Source organism: Arvicola amphibius, chromosome 5 (assembly GCF_903992535.2).
Source record: "Arvicola amphibius chromosome 5, mArvAmp1.2, whole genome shotgun sequence".
Taxonomy (NCBI): Eukaryota; Metazoa; Chordata; class Mammalia; order Rodentia; family Cricetidae; genus Arvicola; species Arvicola amphibius.
In genome coordinates, this window is record NC_052051.1 from 81594867 (window position 1) to 81615392 (window position 20526).

The following is a 20526-nucleotide window of genomic DNA, read 5'->3' on the forward strand; positions in this document are numbered from 1 at the left end:
TCTAGTAGCCTGGCCAGAAATAAAACCTAGGGAAGTTATATGCCACTCTCAGAAGAATCTACCAAAAACCCACTCTCCTTCCTTTCTGCGCTGTCCTGGCTCTTCACTCTGTGTACTGATTACCTAGGGTAGGGACATTTTCCCACTTGCCCTTCCCCAATCACAGCTGCCATGAAGAACCCCAGGGAATTGCTTCAGCCCTTTAAGCACTTCCTTCTCTGGTTGATTCTGAGGGGGTGAGTTATTTCAGTGCACTCCAGACTGGAGACCTTGCTCCCCAGACATCTGAAGCACAAAGCCCAAGTCACCAGAAACACTAAGTTCAATATCTAAGCCCTCTTTGCCTTCCTAAGATCCATTCGAGGGCTACTGCATCTCAAGAGATCTGGCTCCTACTAGGGGGCCAACCCAGAGTCTCCATTCTGCTGAGAGCTTGCTCTGCCTGCATTCCTGAGCAGATGAGGACACAAACAAGGGTTTGTGGTTCCCTCTCACCCACAGAGATCCAGGGCAGATCCAAGGCAGGGGTCCTAGGTTCTCATTCCAACCCTAGAGAGAGGCCATTCAGTGAGCAGAACCCTGAGCCTAGTGGGCTTCACGGACAACAGTCAAGGCAGAAGAAGGTAGAAAAGGCAAGTGTGTGCAGAAGAAGGTAAAAAAGGCAAGTGTGTCTCCTCAGGGAAAGCCACCTGCTTGAGGGACCTACCTCAAGGGTGGTTCTGTGCTCCAGCTCAGGTGACAGCTAGGGTCACTTCAAATCCTAATTCCTAGCTCCAGGTCAAGTCAGGTAGACAGGGAGCCCCTTCCTTCAGATAGGGAACTGGTTTCAGGAGGGTTTTCTGCCAGAGAGAGTGGGCCTGGATTGGAGCCTTTCCTGAGACCAGCTGAGGCAGAGACCGTGGCCCCTGGGGCAGTTAGGATAGGATCTCTAACAGGTGTGGAGGGCGATTAGAAAGCAGCTCTCCTTTTAGCCTAGAGGGGCACCGATCGCCACCTACCCTGTGTAGGAAACTCCAGCAGGTGTGATGCTGTGGCAGGGTGGTGGGTGGACATAGTTAGTCTGAGCATAGAAAGGCCATCCAGGCTGGAGGCCAAGCTGGTCACATGTCCTCTGCTCCTGAGCCGCTCAGCCATGGCCCTGTGCTCTAACTTATGTCTTCCAAGGTATAAATTCTTCCAGACCACGACACGACCCACAACCCAATGAGTAACCAGGAGGGAGAGGATGAATTATCTCAACTCCTCCCAGAGAGACCCTGGGAGGCTGCAGTGCTGACCACGAGACCTCCCCACCGTAGAAGATGCCAGGTGATACCCCGGTTTTACCCACTGGATCCTCCTTGTGGTCATCATTCTGGGAGCTTCTCTGGCTTCTGATGGTCACATGTGGTAGGGGTGACAGATCTGTGTCCTTGCCTCCCTTCACACCTGGCACCCCACCCCCACATTGTCAACCAGAACCAGCTTCAGGATCAACGGCAGACCCATATCTCCTTGGAGCTCGGTCATCCTTATGGGGTGGACAGCAACAGAGTCCTTCCGTTTTGTCCCACTTTTCCCAGGTGCATCCATCACAGGGGACAGTCAAGCTACAGTCACAAGGCCCATTGGATGGGTGGACAATCAGATGCCTTGGATAAAGGAGGTGGGGTTCCGTGTGCATTTGGGATGCAAAGGGGGTCAGGAGCTGACTCTGCAAAGCAGCTTGTTACTTAAGGCACACAGCCATAGACCCAGTGACCAGGGTACCACACAGAAGAAAGGACGGTTAGATGGGGCTGGACTGTTGAAGCTGTTAGGTCTGGAGGGAAGCCTAACTTTGACTCAAGTCAAATGGAAGGGTGAAGGAACACAAAGAGAGACAGGGCCTCAGCTTACATGATGCAAAACTACTCACAGAGCCACCTGGCTTTCTCCACTACCTTTGGCAGGGAGCAGGGTTGCAGCCTCAGTTCCAGGGAGGGGTAAGGGCCTACCGCCCCCTCCTTCCCAGTAGTCCCTAGGGCCTCAGACTTGGGGTGGCTGAAAGTGCTGAGGGCCAGGCCCCTGGGCCAGGCCAGGTTCCTAAGAGGAGAGTCAAGTGGGAAGCTCGGGGCCTGGAAGGCAGGGATGTGGCCAAGGCCCCAGGGAGAAGCACGGCATCAGAACTGGCAGGAGGGGCTCTGTCATGTGGCCCAAGATATGGCTGCGCTGTGCTCCTTGGCCTTCATGCGCAGTGCAGCAATGCTCGAGGTCTTGCGGTCTGGCTCGCCGTTCATCTCGTAGCCATTGAGGCTCGGACTGAGGCCAGTTGCTCCAAACAGGCTGCCCATATGTGTCTGGCCCAAGTGACTGCCAGCCCCAGAGACACTCAAGAAGTCGGAGACGCTGCTGGCCCCAGAGCCAGGAGGGTGAGCATGAGGAGACATGCAGGCAGGCACTGGGTCACAGGGGACCACACAGGCCGGCACTGGTGAGGCAGCGCCATTGTTGCCAATCCAGGATGGGTTCTGAATCTGGGGACAGTGAAAGGAGAGATGTCACAAGCCAGCTAGGAGGGCAGTGGTACAGAAGGGGCTCTCACTCTCTTCACTTGACCATCATTACAAAGAAACCATTCTTGGTTGTCTAACATTAAGGATGCCCAGTGAGTTTGGAGGCGAATTTATGCTTTAGGATTTCGATTCCCAGAGTAGATCTATACTCAACATTTACTAGCAAGGATTACATTTCCAGTTTCCCTTGAGGACCAGTAAAAGCATTACTCTGGATCAACCTGAGAGCATCTTGTTGGGGACATAGGACTTGCAGGTTCGGGTGATGTGGGGATCAATGTGGGGAACAGGCATCTGAATGCTCCCATAGACCTAGGTCAGTGCCTTGAGCCTTGCCAACTAGCCCAGCAGTGAAAAGGTGACCCAGCCCCCACACCTCTCTTCCACTGAAATGACTGTCACTCCTGGTCTATTCCCACCACCCACTTCTGGCCTCACCTTCCTCTGCCTTCTAAGCATCTTTGAGGAAGTAAATCTGGGGTACAGAGGTCCCCCTTTGAAGAGAGGACTATGCTCTCTGAACTCCAGGTTTTCCATAATTTCAGACAGGCTTCTCCAGCCTGCCCACCCCAAGAGTTTGGGAAGAACTCAAGGAGGCCTTTGAAAGTGCCAGGTGGGCAGTGGGTCCTCAAGGCCCTCATGAACTTAGTCCTCTCGGTCCCAAGAACTGCCTGCAGGCTGTTCATGTTTCTGGCCTCAGCATGCCCCAGAGAGGGGACAACATGACCACCACACCCTCTTGGAAATGGTCTAGGACCTGCAGTCTGTGGGGCAGGTGGGAGAGACAGGCAGGGTCTCTTACTGTTTCCTCCCTCTAGCTCCCAGCTCAGATGGCAGTTGTCAAGGGCAAAGAGAGCGAGTTAAGAGGTTGGCTCTAGGAGGACAGAGGGAGAGGGAGAGGAAGGTATTACAGAATGTGACCAAAGGTGAAGCTGAAGTGCTCACGTTCCTCAGCCTCACCTCTAGGGTTGCCCTCTGACGCTCAAATCCTGGGCAGCACCACACCCAGACACACTGGGGAGCAGTGGTGCCATTGGCTGCTGGAGAGTCTCAAGACTTAGAACAGGAGGCAGAGTGCCACCAGGAAGAAGGGGAGGGGGACACAGGAGCAGAGGGAGGTCATGAGAGAGGTGTCGGGGTGCACTCAGTTGGGAGGACATCTACCCATCACTCACGTCCCTCCTCGTTCTGGTTGATGGACAGACAGGAAGTTGCTGGAGAAAGGAGGGGAGACAGCAGGCAGATGCCCGAATGCCAATCCCATAAACCATGACTCTAGACCTTATGACAGTGTGGTAGAAGAGCTGAAACGGACGCTTATATCGTCCCATTTATAAGAAGAGAAGCTGGGCTCAGAGGGTTGGAGACAAACGAACAGAGCAAGCCTAAGACTGAGGAAGCTTTGTCTTGGGCCCAGACTTCCATGTGCATTCCAACCTGGCCACGGCCCTCGAGACGCAGCGCTCCCTTCCTCAGGTGACAGCCAGCACTCTGGAAACACCTGGTCTCCATCTGCCAGATGTTCACCACAGCAGAGAAAAACACTGCCCCAACATTCTAGGTCTCCCACCGCCAGGGACAGAGAGCTGAGCTCTGAGCCTAACTCTCCTCCTCCCTGCACCAGCAGTGCTGACTGGGGTCACAGGAGACAGATGGGCAAGAGGACTTACCTGGGCATAGTTCTCAGCTCGAGTGAGGAGGGGCAGCTCGTAGGCCGTGGAGAAGTGGGTCCGGACCTGCTGCATCTGCCCAAAGCGCTCCCTCTTCCGCCACTTGGCCCTTCGGTTCTGGAACCAAACCTACAGGACAAAGCGGAGGTCACAGGTCTCAGGCCTTGCTCTCAGGCAGCGAACATTGCTCCCTAACTCCACCAGCCTGTTGTGTATGTTAGGAGCACAGAGAAAGAGTCAACCTCCACCTTTCAATCTTTGGTATAACAACTAACCATGCAAACTTGTCAGATTTAGGAAAGCTGCCTACACTGCATTGGCTATAAGTGTGATTTGGGGCCTAACTGCTTAAGCTTCAGATTCCAGAACAGGCAAATGTTGCATGTACACACAGACATACACACACACACACACACACACACACACACACACATACACAAGCACATGCACGCACACACATACACACATAAATTAGAAGAATGAGCACAAACCATTGGTTATCTGTCTTCCTAGTGCTGTGTATTATCTGCTGAGGGTTACAGACCCCAGGAAGAATCCCATCAAGCTATGAAGACCTTTCTAGAAATTTCTTCCCTTAGCCAATCTCGCACAGGACTGAGGTCCTTATAGACCTGCCTATAGATGCAAATCCAGAGTACACACGCCCCTGCATCCATCGGAGAGAAACAGTCTGCTCAGAACTTCCCTTGAGGGTTAGTGGGTGAGGCCTTTTGGAGCGACAGCAGTCAGGAAAAGATGTGTGAAATCGGGAGCTAGATCCTGGAGGGCTGCACACACCAGCTCGGGGGCCGCCTCTAGGAAGGTGTCGGTAGGGGTGACTGTTGGAAATCTTACACAGGTTGACTGATGCTGGCCAGATGGTACCCCTCTCTGAGGCATAGGTGCTGGGCCTTTAGCTTGACCAAGTACTCAGCCAGGAGAGAGGTTGCTGAATCAGAGGAAGTGTGGAGACTATGGTAGGGTGTCTGAAAATCACCCAAGACACGAAGACAAGGGCAAGGGGCAGACTGCTACTCTTAAGATCCTTAACTGGTTATGAACAGAGTGGAGGGAGCCCAGAGAGCGTGAGAGAGGAAGCTGTGGGAAGAAGGTAGACCAGTTGCTCCTCAGAGGATGATACCAGCAGTTTATTCTGCACCTTCCAATGGGCTCTAGATTCAGATGAACACAGGCACACCTCAGCAATGCGTGCTCAGTCTATGCCCTCACAAGACAGCTATGAATGCAGCCTAGCACAGAAGTGTAAACTTGCTTGAAACACTTTAAAAGATATATTGATTTTGTAACTCAATTGTGTGGTTCTTGATCATGAAGTTTGCCAATGACAGTGTCCTATTGCAATGACAAATGGCTGGACAGGTCTGAACCATGGTGGTTTGCACCCAGGCTGCTCACTTTGGGCCCAGACCACAGGAAAGACAATACTGACTGGCAGGGCAGAAGCTTCCCTAGTCAATGGTGCTGGGATGAAGACCAGAGTAGCCTCCTCACCTGCCTGTGAGCACCCAGACTCCTCAGAACTATGGCAGAGGGACTGACCTTCCACAGCAGATATGACCTGTGAGGCTCCTAGAGTATCTTTGCCTGCACTGTCCAGAGCCTCAATTTCCACATCTTCAGGATGGGATTAAACTAAGGTCTAGGCTGATATCCTCATAGAGGTGGTGCCTTGTGGGGATAGCAGATGGGAACACACAGCATAAAGTTTCTAGAGCACTCAGGTTGCACCTGACCTCATTCTGTTGCTGAAGAAAGGTGGTAAAAATCCTCAGGATGTATATCTCATTAGTGCTGGGTAGGGAAGAAGGGCACCCTTCCTCTCCAGCTCACTTCCCCATTCCTAATCTGACATATACACACATTTACACGCAAGCACAACTATCTGGCCATGTGTGTGCACTCACATATGTGCACATACATATACACACTCAGAGCATCCTTCCTGTGACCTCCCTGGAGAACAGCCTTCTCTGAGGCTCAGAGTATCGGTCCCTGCTCCTGAGCCTGGCGGAGGAGTACTTATACTCTGGGATCCAGGATGCCCACTAGGAGAAAGGAGCATGTGGGGGGTTCTTCTGCGTGGTGAAATGGGATCCCCCTTATCAGTGGGGCAGGGGGCTGGACAGAGGAATCAATCAGAGGAGGTTGTTTTTATTTCATGTTTAATTTCCTGCAGACTGAGTTCAGCCTTCCGCTCCATCCTCAGCCTCCCAGGTTTTTCTGGGGAGGGGGGCACTAGAGGCACCAAAACACACAGCTCTGCTCCTTTCTATCTTTGGGAGTGGGGCGCAGGCAAGAGAAGCTGCTGCTGTGTCTGTGGGTTTCAGGTCCTTTTTGTGGTGGGGATATAGAGGTGGGTGATGTCACTGAGGGCTGGGAAACCAAGGACCCAGGGAGAGCTAAAGCCCGTGTCTGGCAAAGGGACCTGGATTTGAAGGAAGGAGTGGGGTGAAGGATGGGATACAGTGCTTGAGGGAGGTGGGAAGCCCCATTATCTGGTAAGGGGCAGTCAAGAACATTGTTTGGGAGAAGAAGTAGAAAAAGGTCGTGGTAAGATTTATTTGATGGAGATAGAAGGTAGGCGCAGAGTGGAGAAACTCAGATCAGTGGGAGCTGGCCTGCCTGGGACCTCCTTCTCAGGGTGGTCTTTTGTCCCTATCCTTTCCATGTTCCTGAGGCCTGAGCTTTTGTCCCTGCCTTTCCTGTCCCCCAGTCAGCTTAGGCTATTAGCCTGGCTGACCTTCAATGTCCTCACATCCTCCAGGAGGTCGCACGGTACCTGGTGGTCCCTCTGTGCTCCGATCCACATCTCTGTGCAGAGACTTGGTGTGTTCTCCCATCTCTGACCCCCAGCTGTGCCTCTGTGCCTCAGGGCTGTGCAACCGCAGGCTTGTCTCTACAGCCCCCAGGAGGAGAGCTCACTGAGGTCCCCACTGCGCTTCCATTCTGCATGTCGCGTCCAGGACCACCCCGTTCCTGGGCCACCCGGACCTGGCCCACTCAGCACAGGCCTCTCCCGAGGACCAGGCCATTCAAGGAACCAACTGTCTTGGAGGAGGCATCTCTAACCGCAGCCCATCTGGGGCCAGGGCGGGGTGGCCCAGGGCGGGGAGGCCTCAGTCTCATTGTCTTCAGACACCAGCTGTGGAGATTGGAATCCCAGACAGCAGAGAGAGGCCCTGAAGCCCCCTGGAGCAGGGCCAGACCCCAGGCTGCTTCCCATGAAGGACCATCTTGGGACCCCCTCATGGCCCCCTCCTTGTTCCTGCCATCACTGCACACCAGGCACCTGGTTTGCCACCAGCAGAGTGCGTGTCCTGAGCAAACTCCACAGAGACAGGCAAAACTGCAGTTCTAGTACACCCCGCATTACTCATCCCCACCCCCAGGGCACTGCCAGGCTCAGCTCAACCCAGAGGTTTGACGCACATGGAGATCCCACCCACCCTGCTGCTTTTGTACAGAGAAAAGACAAACAGTCTGGCATGTGCCAGGAACAGCGAGCTAAATACGAAGAGCACTGGCCTAGAGCTGGGGAGTCCTAGATTCCAGGCTCAGTGCTGTTCTGCATTGTTGTTAACTCTGGGCAGTCACTTCCCACATCTGTAATTCTATAACCTTCTTGTTTGATAGGAATACGTTTGATAATGATAATAATGTGTAATATATCTGTATATTTGTATATATCTGTATATTTGTATATATCTGTAATGTATTTGTATATCTGCAATAATTTGATAGACAATAAATTAAGGTTTCCCTTTCTACCTTGGCTGACAGGAAGTTCAAAGCTGAATTTGACAATAATGAACTTCATCCTGGCGGGGGTTTTGTTTGTTTGCTTGCTTGTTTTAACACAGTCACCTCACTTTTTGGCACTGTTTCTGTGCTCTCACCGTTTTGGAAGAAGGCTTGTGTGTGTCTGTGTATGTCCACCAGGCAGTGTCCTAGGTGGACAGCAGTGACCCAGAAACACTTGCTCTGTGTCAGTCTCTGTTTCCTGCTGATGTTCCTGAACTCTGTTCTGCATACTCGAATTCATTTGAGCAGTGTGCATGTATGTGGTGCTCATATGCACACAGTTACACACATACAAGTAGAAAGCAAACATGTTTACCCCATGCCAACATGCTACCTACTGGCACTGTAGCCTTGCAACCGGTTACTCCTTTCTCTACCCCTCCTTCCCTGCCCCCAGTCCTGGGCTGGAATCGGACTCCTCTGTGAGCTCAAATCTCAGGTAGGTGAGGTCTCCCGGGGCACGAGAAGGCCCCATGGCATAGCATGTCAGCAAAACCAGGCTCTTCTGCAGTTCTTCAACAAACCACAAGACTACAGCACGCCCCAGCAGCTACAGTGTCTAAGGGGCTGCAGGTTTCCTGGTAACCATTTTGCATTTTCTATGTACCCAGGTTAAATGGCATTTACCTCGGTGTGTTAAACGGGACTTGGTGAAGCTGATGGGCATCAACTGATGCCTCAGAACCATGAGAAGAATAAAAGCAACACTGTCCACGAGTCTGCCCAGGACTCTTTGTTCCGATTCTCCAGGGCCCAGACCACAGTGCTATGCCCACGAAGAAGAAATACTCTTTTGGGACTGCTGAGATGGTTCAGTCTGTAAAATACCTGCCATGGTGGCAAGAGGACCTGAGTTCAGATCCCTAGACCTTACTTAAAAGAGTCAGGTATGGAGGTGTGCACCCATATCCTCCAGCACCGACAAGTGGAGCAGACGGGGATTCAGTGGTTACCTAGTATCGCCAAATCAGCAAGCTCAGAGTGCAGAGGAAAAAAAAAGATGTTTTCTAAAAAATGAGATCAGGAGCAATTGAGGAAGATACTAATGTCGACCTCTAGATACACACACACACATACACACACACACACACACACACACACACACACACACGTCTTCCCTACTTGTAAGCACACATGAACATGCACACATAACACACACAATATACTTGTACATGCATATTCCCCCACTTCCAAACACACATGAACACACACACATATAACACAACACACACACATTAAAATATATGTTAAAATTAAAAACCTGCCTGATAGATAGGAACTCTCATGCTCCATTCTTGCCATGCCCTTGAGTGGAAAAGGAACCTGACTGTGGAGTTGATGTCATATTAAACTGCAATTTGAATGCTAGTGTGTGGCCTTGATCATACGTGCTTTGGCATATTGGGTTTTTACTTTCTTTGCTATGATTTCCTGCAGAGAGGCACACCTCTGGGCAAAGCAGGGCCACTGGTTTGTGCAAAGCTGCACATACTTACATGCTGCTCGGCATCCATTCTCTAATTGGTGGGGACACAGAAGTGAAATAGCTGTGGCCTGAATCTATAATCCCAGGGCATGAAAGGCAAGACAAGGTGGCCAGTAATTCAAGGCTGGCTGTGGTTACATAGTAAAGGCCAGTCTGAGTGACATGAGACCCATCTGAAAAGCAACACACGTGGATGACCAAGGAGCTCTCAGTTCAGGGGCAAGAGAATAATGTGACCAGTCCTAATTAAGTCTACCCAGAAGAGAAAGCAGGACACGCAGAAGAAAGTGATCTGCTTTGGTTACATTGAGTTGGGTGGAGTTATATAAAGGGCTGCGTGGTATTGTGTGTGTTTAGCAGAGTCAAGCTGGGTTGATCAGTGCTGAGTGGGCACTCTGAGCTCTACTGAGTTCATTTGGGCTGTATTTAGTGAACTGAGCTGACTTGTCTGGTACCGTGTTGCATTGGGTTCAATTTTGTTGTGTTGAACTGGGTTGAACCAAGCTGTATGTGCTGAGTTGGGTTGTATTGGGTTGGCTGAGTAATATTGAATTGGATAGGGTTGGGTGTGATGCTTTGTGTTGGGTTGGGTTATATGAGGTTGCACTAAGCTGTGTATTGTGAGTTACATTGTGTTGAATTGGGTTATTCTGGGTTGTGTTGGGTTGGGTGGGTTATGTTGCATTGGGTTGAGCTGAGCTGTACATGAAGTGCCGCGTTGTGTTTACTGTGCTGCGTTGTGTTGCACTGGGTTGAGTTGTACTGAGTTTAACTGGTAAGTGTGTGGTGAGTTGTGCTGTGTTGAGTTGGTTGTCCTGGGCTGTGTTATGTAGTGTGGAGCTGTGGGCTGGCTTCCCGCCACCCTGCTTTCAGCCTCCTGACTAGCTTATGCCCCAAAATAACAACACACAAATTGTATTCTTTTAAATACTGCCTGGCCCATTATTTTCAGCCTCTTACTCACATCTTGTCTAACCCATATCTAATAAACTGTGTAGCACCACAAAGTGGTGCCTTACCAGGTAGATTCTAGCGTACGTCCATCTTGGGCTGGAGCTTCATCGCGTCTCTCTTTCTGAGCAGAGGCATGGCAGTCTGTCTCACTTAGGAGAGGTGTGGCATCTGACTGAGCCATCTACCTCACTTCCTTCTTCCTGTTCTGTCTACTCCGCCCACCTAAAGGCTGGCCAATCAAATGGGCCAGGCAGTTTCTTTATTAGCCAATGGGAGTCCTCCATCAGTGTTATGTTGTTATGTTGGTTTTTATTGGGCTGTAGTGTGTTGTTGGGTTGGGTTACTGGGTTAAACTGTGTGTGCTGAGTCGCACCATGTTGAATCGGATTGTTCTGGGCAGTCATATTAAGCTGAGTTGAATGGAATTTGTGTAGTGAGATGTACTGTTTTGAGAAAGGTTGTACTATTCTGTGCTCCTCTGCACTGGATTGTGCTGTGCAGTGACTGGGCCACATTGTACTGAGTTGTATGGTCTTGGAGTTGAAATGGTCTGTGTATGGTGGCTTGCGCTACACTGAGTTGGTTGTACTGGGCTGCGTTAGGCGTACTTAGCTGAGTTGGGTTGAATTGGGTTTGGGTAGTGGTGATGGTAGGCATTGTATTGGCCATGATTGCCAAGAGTCTCCTTAGAGGAGGCATGTTGATTGGGTCCTGAAAGATGGGGCTGTATTAATCTCTGCTTCTGCTATGGGCCTGTGAATGTCTGTGCCTTGTTCATCTCCATTCAGAGAAATAGGCCTTCCAGAAGAGACAAGAGGCACCATCTTGTCCTTCAATTAAGGATGAGCTCACAGGTAGCAACCTTCTCCTTCCTCCACAGAGCCTCCCTCTTTTGACCTTACCCTAAAGAGCTGAATATAGTGGCTGAGCAGATCTGCTATGACCGGGGAAGGGGGCATGGGGTTGCTAGATCCTCTATTGGCCTGGCAGGCCCTCCCGGGGTAAGGAAAACCTGGCATAGCCCACAGTAATCAATAGCTCCCAGTTGCATCTGGAGCCCAAGGCTGGGAGGCCCCATGGGTCCCTGCCTGTCACTCTGGCTGACCTGCACACGGGCCTCAGTGAGATCCGTCCTCATGGCCAGCTGCTCACGCGCATACACATCTGGGTAGTGTGTCTTCTGGAAGACTTTCTCCAGCTCCTCCAGCTGGTAGCTGGTGAAGGTGGTGCGGTTCCGCCGCTTCTTGCCTTTGTTGCTCTCAGAGTCGGTCTTTTCCAGGGGGCTTGGGATGTCAGCACTTGCCCGGTCCTGGGGCCCCTTGGCCCCTGTCTCCTTCACATTGAGGTAGCTGTTGTCCATGCCCACAGGTTCAGAGTCAGGGGGCAACTCTGGCTCACCCAGGTTGCTCTCTTTGGCTGAGGAAGAGAAAGAAAGGTTAGATGCTTGAATACAGCCAGGGAGAGTGGAGAACACTTTCCCCTTGCAGAGGCACACTGAGTACCAGCTCAAGAGAGTCATATTTCATATCCTAGCTTTTCAGCAACACACTGGGTGACTTTGGGCAAGTCCACCCCTTCTCTCACCCTCTGTGGCATCATCCTTAAGTGGGTCCCTTCTGGCACCACTTGCACTGGGTTTTCCTGCCTGACCTTTGGGACTTTCTCCTTACTCTGTGCATGTGAGACTCCTCCCCTACAACCAATGGACCCAATGACTAGCTAACACAATACTGAGAGAGGATAAAACTCGTTCAACCACACTGGACTTGGTGGGAGAGAGAAAGACCAGCACTGAGGCACATGGTGTGGTCCCCATGGAGTTCAGTAGAGGAGCCTTGGAGACTGTCTCAAGAGTTTAGTGTTGAGAGGGTCTCCCTCACCTTCCACTCCACCGGTAACACTGGTCTCACTGCCCACAGAGAGGCTTTGAGCAGATGGGTTTCACTGAGGCATGGATGCTCTTGCTGGGGTCCCTTTCACTAGCCACAGCTGCCACTGTCTACCACAGCTGTTCAGGCCCTCACCTCTAAGGATCCCCTCTTTGGGGCCACAAGGAATTGTCATAAACACGGCTCACAGCCTAGGCCCTTACTGCTACTTGCTGACAGAATGGGGACCCCACGATAGATTCCTGGAAGTTCAGAGCTACAAGGAACCCAGTCAAACCATGCAGGCCAAGAGTGGAGACCAGGCTAGGAGGGTGGGAGTTGTCGGTCCATCTGGGCAGACAGTCTTGCCTCACTGCTGCAGAGGGCTCCGAGCCTGTGCTCTAGGGCCAGGCACCAGGGTGCGTCTGCCACACCTCTGGCTCTATGGCTCCATGTTCCTAATGAACCCCTCTGTGGCTTAGTTTCCCTTCTGTAACTTGGGGGTGAATGAAGATACCCACAGGATATTCCTTATGGGTTGTGAGAAACGGAGAGGCAATAGCCTCTGGTCTGGCCTTGCAGACTTACAGGGCCTGCTAGCCTTAGCGGAGGATGACCCAGGACAAAGCCTCCATGGAAAAAGTCCCTGGGGTTCAGACATATGTATAAAAGCACCATAGGCTGGGATCAAGTCTCCAGATGTGCAGAGCACCCCCCCTCCCTTTTTGCCATATTTCTCATCTGAGACTCTGAGAGAAGGAGACAGATTCAACAGTTAAATGAAACGTGGAGGCAGATTGTAGAAAATCCTTAAGTACAGTCAAGTTCTGTCCATTTGCCCCAAGCACCATCCATTCTTCTTCTGGAAACAGATTATGCAATTTGCCTTTTAGGTCACAATGATGCTTCTATCCTTGATCTCCTGATGCCATCCAGACTGGGGATGGGGGTCTGACATTTCAGGTTTACCAGCCTCCCTGTGAGCATGAAGGAAGGTGAGAGGACCAGTCTGCCTCTGTCGGTCTTCCTCCAGCTCTGTGGCACTGAAGAGAGGAAGGAGAGGGGAGTAGGCCTGAAAGCAGCTCCTGAGAGGGGCCACTCATAGCGTAACGCAACAGACGCGGCTGGCCCACCAGAGGCATCGCAGATGACAGCCAAGCGAGCCCAGCTCACACAGTGGGCCACAGCTTCGGCGACAGCACTGTGTGAGTTGCAGCTGGCAGCTGGGCCAAGGGCTTCCAGCAAAGATATTTATCTTCCTGGCAGACAAATAAGTTTTATGTTTTGGGTCTTTCTCTCTTCTTTCTTTCTTTCTTTCTTTCTTTCTTTCTTTCTTTCTTTCTTTCTTTCTTTCTTTCTTTCTTTTTTTGGAAAGAAATCCCACCCAGCTCACCAAAAATAAACATTCCTCTTGTGCAACTTCCTGGCAGCCAGGCCAAGGAAGAAGGCCACCACCCCTGCTGGCCTAGCCCTGCTCCCCAGGCTTATCCTGGCCCCTATCCTGGCCCCATGGAACCTGGTAGTGTCTCCAGGCATCCAGCCTGGAGCTGGGATCACCCCCATGGGAAAGGGGGCCAGTTGAGGGCAGCTACATAGAAACCAGGGTTGGAAGGACCAGCCCAACTTCTCATTTAGACGAAGGAAAAACAGGCTGGAAAGAAAAAAAGAATACTCCTTAATTATCCATAGAACACAGCTTCCTGCTCCGGGGACTACCCTACTGTCTAAGCATGGGTATGGGACCTGTTTCCAAGGAGAAGAAATCCAAAGCCTCTCAGTGCTCAGGAATCCTGCCCTTGAGGACAGGGGACTAAGGTGCAATTCAAGGGCCCCTCAGCATGGAGTTAGTTCTTGGCCTAGCCGTAAGATATGGCAGTGCCCAATCATCTGATCTACCCCTAGCCACATCCAGACACCCACTGGATCAAGTGAGTGAGGGGTGGGGAAACAGCAAGGCGTGCACTGAGACCCCTGTCCCAGAGGGACGTGCTCGCTCTGGTCCCTAGTTCTGTCCGCTTTGGTGTGTGTGTGTGTGTGTGTGTGTGTGTGTGTGTGTGTGTGTGTGTGCGCGCGCATAAGCACATGAAGGCTAGACCACAGCTTCAGATGCTGGTCTCAGGAGTCATCTACCAAGTTCTTGAATACAGGGCGCTTCTCTGGTCTGGAGCTTGCTGTTCCACTAGGCTGGCAGGAGACTGAGCTCCAGGGGTCTGCCCGTGTTTGCCTCTTCAGTGCTGGGATTACAAGCACACATCCCAGCATATTCTTGGTCTCTAACCTCATGCAGGTATGGCAGGCACTGTACCAACCAAGCCATCTCTCCAATCCTCAATGCCAATTTTTTAATGTTTATTTTATATGAATGTGTATCCTATGAGTGCCTGGGAGTTATGGAAGGTTGAGAATCATCATGTGTGTGCTGAGAATTGAACCCAGGTCCTCTGTAAAAGCAACAAGTACCCTTAACCACTAACCACTAAATCATCTTTTGAACCCCCCAATCTTTTCTTTTTTATTGTTATTGAAAACCATTTTTAATTTTAAATATATTTTGATCCTATTCTTCCACTCCCCCAAGCCCTTCAAGATCTGCTACCGATCCCTACCCACCTAACTTTATGCTCTTTCTCAAAAAACAAAAACTCAATACAACCAAGAAAACAAAACACCACTCAAAAAGGAAAAAAAGGGAAAAAAACCACTAAACTGTAACCAAACCACACCACACACACACACAAACACACACACACACACACACACACACACACACACACACACACACCACTATGGAGTCCATTCTCAACTACTCCTGAACATGAGGCCTGCCCTCAAGTGGTGGTTGTACCCAGTTTCACTCCATTAGAGAAAACTGATTTTCCCTCTCCCGGCAGGTAAAAATGACACCCGAGTCAACTAGCCTCTTTTGATCACTAATTTTCTTGCTTTAAATGCTGAACCTGGGTCCCTACTCTAGACAATAAAGGAAAACTCTCCCAAATTCTGTAGCCATGCCTACCTTCTCAGAATGACAAGCCTGATACCCTGGATACCCAAGGTAGCAGACTCCCACCACCTGCCTATAAGCTCACTCTACCTGTGGCCCCAGAAGCCAGGCCATTTGCCCTTAGCCAGCCCATGATTGTCCTTTTGGGATCTGATTCATTGTTCCTGGTCCATCTTCCCAGGGCCTTTCCTCAACCCAGCCCCGGGACCATGGGACACGGCTCCTCCTCTGTCTGAGGTAAGCCATCTGTCTAGCTTGATGGCTACAGACTCCCACTACTGTGCCCCCTGTGGTTTGCAGTGGATTAGCCGGGGTCTAGGGATGAGGAGGGAAACACTTGTGGCCCTGTGTGAAGCCAGTCAAATGATCCAGAGGGACCAGCTAGGAAAGTGGCCTGGATAAGGCCTAACATTCAGAATCTAGCTCATCCTGGCTATCCTCCTCAATGAGATGGGTCTAAAAATCCGTGCCTCCACAGTGTGAGTCTGATTACTCCTGACTAATGGAGGCCACTGTCCCCGCAACCCTTGCCTCTGACCACCTGCTCTGAAAATCTTCTTTCAGGTGGCCTGCAGGTACTTTCCCAGGAAGCCCTGCAGCCAGAGCCAGCCCTCTATCCCCCACTCAGCTCTCACAACCTGGGGTTTGCTAACTAGCTGTGAATGAAGCTTAGTGTCTGACTCCCTAGGGAGGGGCCTCATAGCATAGGGAGGAAGAGCCCAGATATGCCAGAACAGGCTGTGGAAGAAAAGATGAGGCCTGGCCAAGAGACACCCCGGTGCTCCTTCTCCATCCAGCCACTTGGCATGCCTTGTGCCATGGCCCCACTGCATATGTGAGTCGCTGTTGAGCAGGTGACGGGACCAGGCATGAATCAGGTACCTGAAGAATTGAGCAAAAGCATGCTACTTTCAAGACTGAGGTCTCACGTGACTGGAGGTGACTGAGGGAAAGTAGGTAGAAGAAAAGCCAAGAGGGACCTTAAGGGATGTTCCTCTCCACACAGTAAGCAGAAAGGGGGAAATAAGCAGGACCAGAAGGGAGGGGCTAGCATCTAAACCAGTGGTTCCCAACTTTCCTGATGCTGTGACCCTTTAATATAAATGTCTCCTGTTGTAGTGACTCTCAACTATAAAATTACTTTTGTTGCCACTTCATAACTATAATTTTGCTTATTATGACTTATAATGTAAATATCTGATATGCAGGGTATCTGATATGTGACCCGTGAAAGGGTTGTTCTATCCTGCCCCCCCACCAAAGAGGTCACAACCCACAGGTTGAGAACTGCTGATATAAACCATCACCCACAACTTAGCAGATAGTAGCTGCCTCTGCCTCAGAGTGCCACATTGCACAAGAGAAGTGGCCTCTGGGGGTGCCAGTTTGCCCAGCTGCCAAGGTCCTTCACTGCCCTGTGGCCCCAGTACTGGAGTAGGCTGAGCAGCAACAGAGCCCAGCTTGAATACAGGTCACCACCAGCAGGGCTGCCTTTTCCCCAGCTGTTGGGGACACACTGACTGGATATCTGCCTTTCCAAAGAAGGGAAGGAGCTTTTTGTAGGTGTGTCCCGGGGTCAAGGCAGTGAGTAGGGTCCAGGGTCATCCATACCTAAGGCTTCCTCCGTCCATCCACCTGTCCCCCAATGACCTGGAATGCACGATGTAGATCAAGCTAGCCTCCAACTCACAGAGATCCACCTGTATTTGCCTCCAGGGTGCTGAAATTAAAGCTCTGTGCCACCATGTCCAATAACCAGACGCAGGCTACCCATAAAAGGGAGATAAGGAGTGACCAGAAGTGGATGTCCAAAGTAATGCCTGATCCCGAAAGGCCTTCCCTCAGTGGTGTCAAAGGCTCTTGAGCAATCTGATACCAGCACCATTCCCATGGACCGTTTTGACAGGTGGGGAGCCAGAAGCAAGAGCTTCCTGGTGGGCCACAGACCTCTTCTGGGAACCAGCTGTCCCAAACTGATCTCACTTGGTGTTGGCCATTGGGTTTCAGTTTGTGAAACAAGAAAGTGGGAAATCCACCTTTGTTCCCTTAGCCTCTACCCACTCCCATCTAGGGTCATCCAAAACTCTTGAGAAACTTCTAAAGATGTGTGTATGTGTGTCTGTGTGTGTGTTTTCTTCTTTTTTACTGTGATTGTTTTTGGAGCACATTGGGAGCCTCTTTGTGCATCTGTCTGGGTTAGAAGATGTGAGCCTCAGGGTATGGGCACCAGCCTACAGCTGGGATGGTGTGGGGGACATGTTCCCACTTGCCTGGAGGGAGGTTTGTGAGTGTGCAGACGTGTGTATAGTTGTGTGTCAGGACGGATAGGTGAGTGTGGACCTGGGTAGAATGTGTGCACGTGTGTGGCTGGGCATAGGCGGTGCATATGGAGTATATGGCTACAGGGTCTGAGTAATTTTATCCTCTATGGTTTTGATTACATCTATTTTCCCTCCAAACATCTGCTTTGTGGGGGACATGCCGCTCGCTCTGTTCCTGGGTAAGCTGGCCCCACACACCCTGTGGCGGAGTGCACAGCACCGATGTAATCTCCTTAAACAAAACAGGCCAGCATGGGGCCCTTTCATGCTATTTAAAGGGCACTGACTAAACCCACCGCTGTCCAAACAGTCCTGGGGGGCTGGGGCAGAGGCTAAAGGTTAGCCATTGATTGTAGAAATCCTCACCCCACCTCATCTGCCCCTGGGCTCTGCCCAGAGGTCTTTAGTTTAGCAGGCAGCTTGATAAAATAATGGCAAAGAGGAAGAAGGACCCAGGTGACGTGTCAGTAAAAGCACAGAGAAGACTTCTGAGTACCACTCCAGAGGCTGTGAGCCCAGAGAGGAGAGTGTACCAGAGTGCTCAGGCTGGCTGGGGACAAGGCACCCATTCTGAGCACTCTCCAGCCTGAGAACCCTAGCAAGGAATGAGAAGCACAGACCACAGGAGGTGGAGGGGGACAGGCAATCTAAGTAGTCTGAGTTTCCTAGGATGTGGGCACTAGGGGGAAATAATGAAATCTGTAGTGGGTGTGGAGTTTAGTTCATAGTAGTGCTTTTTTAAAAATAGCGGTTTATTTGAACAGGCAGCTCAACAAAGAAGACACATGGGCAGCCAATAAACCTGGGGACAGGCAGGCCACCACCACCACTACTGCTGAGCACATATGAAGAGCGGGGTGAGATCCCAGGACGCCTCACACCAGTGGCGCTGGTCACAGTGACTGTGACTGCGTCAGCAGTTTCTTATGTGATGAAACCCACATTCAGCCCTGGCCCTGGAAAGCCCTCGGCTCAGCAAATGCCCTAAAGACATGAAGATTCATTTGTCAGGGGCAGAGTCCCAAACCAGAGAGCAAGCACTGGTGCTGTGCTTGGCTCTGACTGTCCCCAAAGGCTTGTGTGTGTCAGAGGCTTGGTCCTCATCTTGACAGTGCTGGACGGTGACAGAAGTTTCAGGAGCTGGGATTGTAGAATGTGTGGGTGGGTCTTAGATGCTGGGGATAATCCTTGGAAAGGATTATGGGACACTAGTGTCTCCCTCCTCTCCCTTTCTGCTTGCAGCTTCTTCTGCGTCATGCTCCTGCCATGACGAACATCATCACAGACCCAAAGCAACACAACTAGCTGTGGTACGGATTCATACTATAGAATTACACTTTAGCACGTAGAACGATGCTCATCTCTGGCAAGCAAATCCACCTCTCCTTCACGGTTTTTTGAGACAGGGTTTCTCTATGTAACAGTCCTGGCTGTCCTGGAACTCTCTTTGTAGACCAGGCTGGACTTGAACTCACAGAGATCCGCCTGCCTCTGCCTCCTGAGTGCTGGGGTTAAAAGTGTGAGCCACCACCTCCCGGCCATAAATCTCTCTTTGACAAGAGATAAATAAAAGTGCTGGAAAGGTGTTGGGTTAGAAACTCCAAAACAGCAGAACCCTTTTTCTTTTAAACTGATTGTCACAAACACTCTGTCACCGTCACAGGACATGGAATGACACAAGACCGTTAGGAGGTGAATGAAAAGCAAGTTGGGGAATATGTAGTGGACTGACATTCAGGGATGAAATGAACCCCTGACACAGTATAGGGGAGTCTCAGAAGCACACTACAGTGTGTAAAATAACCATCTTGAGAAAGCGAATGTTGTGTGACTTCATTCAGTTAGCTATGAGATTGGAAAGGGGAGAAATGGAGGTCAGAGGGCAGAGAGTGGGCTGTCCACGTGTGGAGAGGGGTTGTTGTTGACAAAAAGATCTCATTGGCATGAAAGACTCCCCTAGAACTATATTATTATGCCTTGCGATGGGGCAATGGGTGCATAAAACTGTGTGGATGCATTAAAATTTATACCAAACTTTATTCCACACTCTGTTATTTTTATGGTGTGAAAAGTGTAACTAAAGAGAAAATAAAGAATGACATCAAACATAAGGAAGAAACAACAGACAAAGTCCATCAGGCTATTGTCTTCTGTACGGAAGCAAGCCGAGGTTGGTCAGAACAGCCAGCATGAAGGGTATCCTTCCTACATGTGGATGCTATGCATTCTGCATGGCCTATTTGTTGGCATTCAGCATGAAGTATTGTGCATTTATCTGTTTGTTCATTTTTCCTTTCTTCCTCTTGTCTCCCTCCCCCTCAGAAAGCAGGGATCTTTCTTCACCCCTCCCACCCAATGCTTACTATTGCACTGGGGACAAATTAGTTGTGCAGTGAACACCTGATATTCATGAGTATTTATGAATGATCGAAACCTGTTTCAGAACAGGGCTTTGGCAGGTGGAAAGATGCGTATCACTAGGAAGCTCCGGGTAGACCAAAAGTGGGGCCGGCATGGAGTGGCTACCGTTAGAAAACACTAAAGCATCCCAGAAGCAAGAATTTAAGAGTGCGGACTTTTTCATCTTGGTTGGTCTGTTTCGTTCTGTCTGGCTTGAAGTACCACTGTATTTGTTCCGTGGGCTCAGGTAGAACTCTTATCTGAGGCAGAGACTGGAATTCCCAGTAAAGCCTTTCTGACAGGAGCTGACACTGCTGTGGACAGATGGGAAGTGAGAAGCCTGACTGGAGTGGGTGGGAGAGAGCAGCTTCAGAGAACCGCCCCTGTCATGTGGGGATGGAACTGTCTTTTCAGCTGGGTCCTGATGAACTGGCTCCAGGCCGACGCCTCCGGTAACTAAATGATGC

The 20526-nt window shown here is 50.7% G+C and overlaps 1 protein-coding gene across 1 annotated transcript in view; it reads right to left on the minus strand.

The window, feature by feature from the left end:
- Positions 1–2165: 2165 nt before the first annotated feature.
- The window catches only part of Alx4 (ALX homeobox 4), a 36063-nt gene continuing 17702 nt past the window's right edge, over positions 2166–20526 (minus strand). Inside the window, exons 2-4 of the mRNA XM_038331583.1 lie at positions 11572–11882; positions 4205–4333; positions 2166–2495 (exon numbers count right to left, since the gene is read on the minus strand). Of these exons, the coding sequence (XP_038187511.1) occupies positions 2166–2495; positions 4205–4333; positions 11572–11882 (770 nt within the window). The remainder of the gene's footprint in view (positions 2496–4204; positions 4334–11571; positions 11883–20526) is intronic.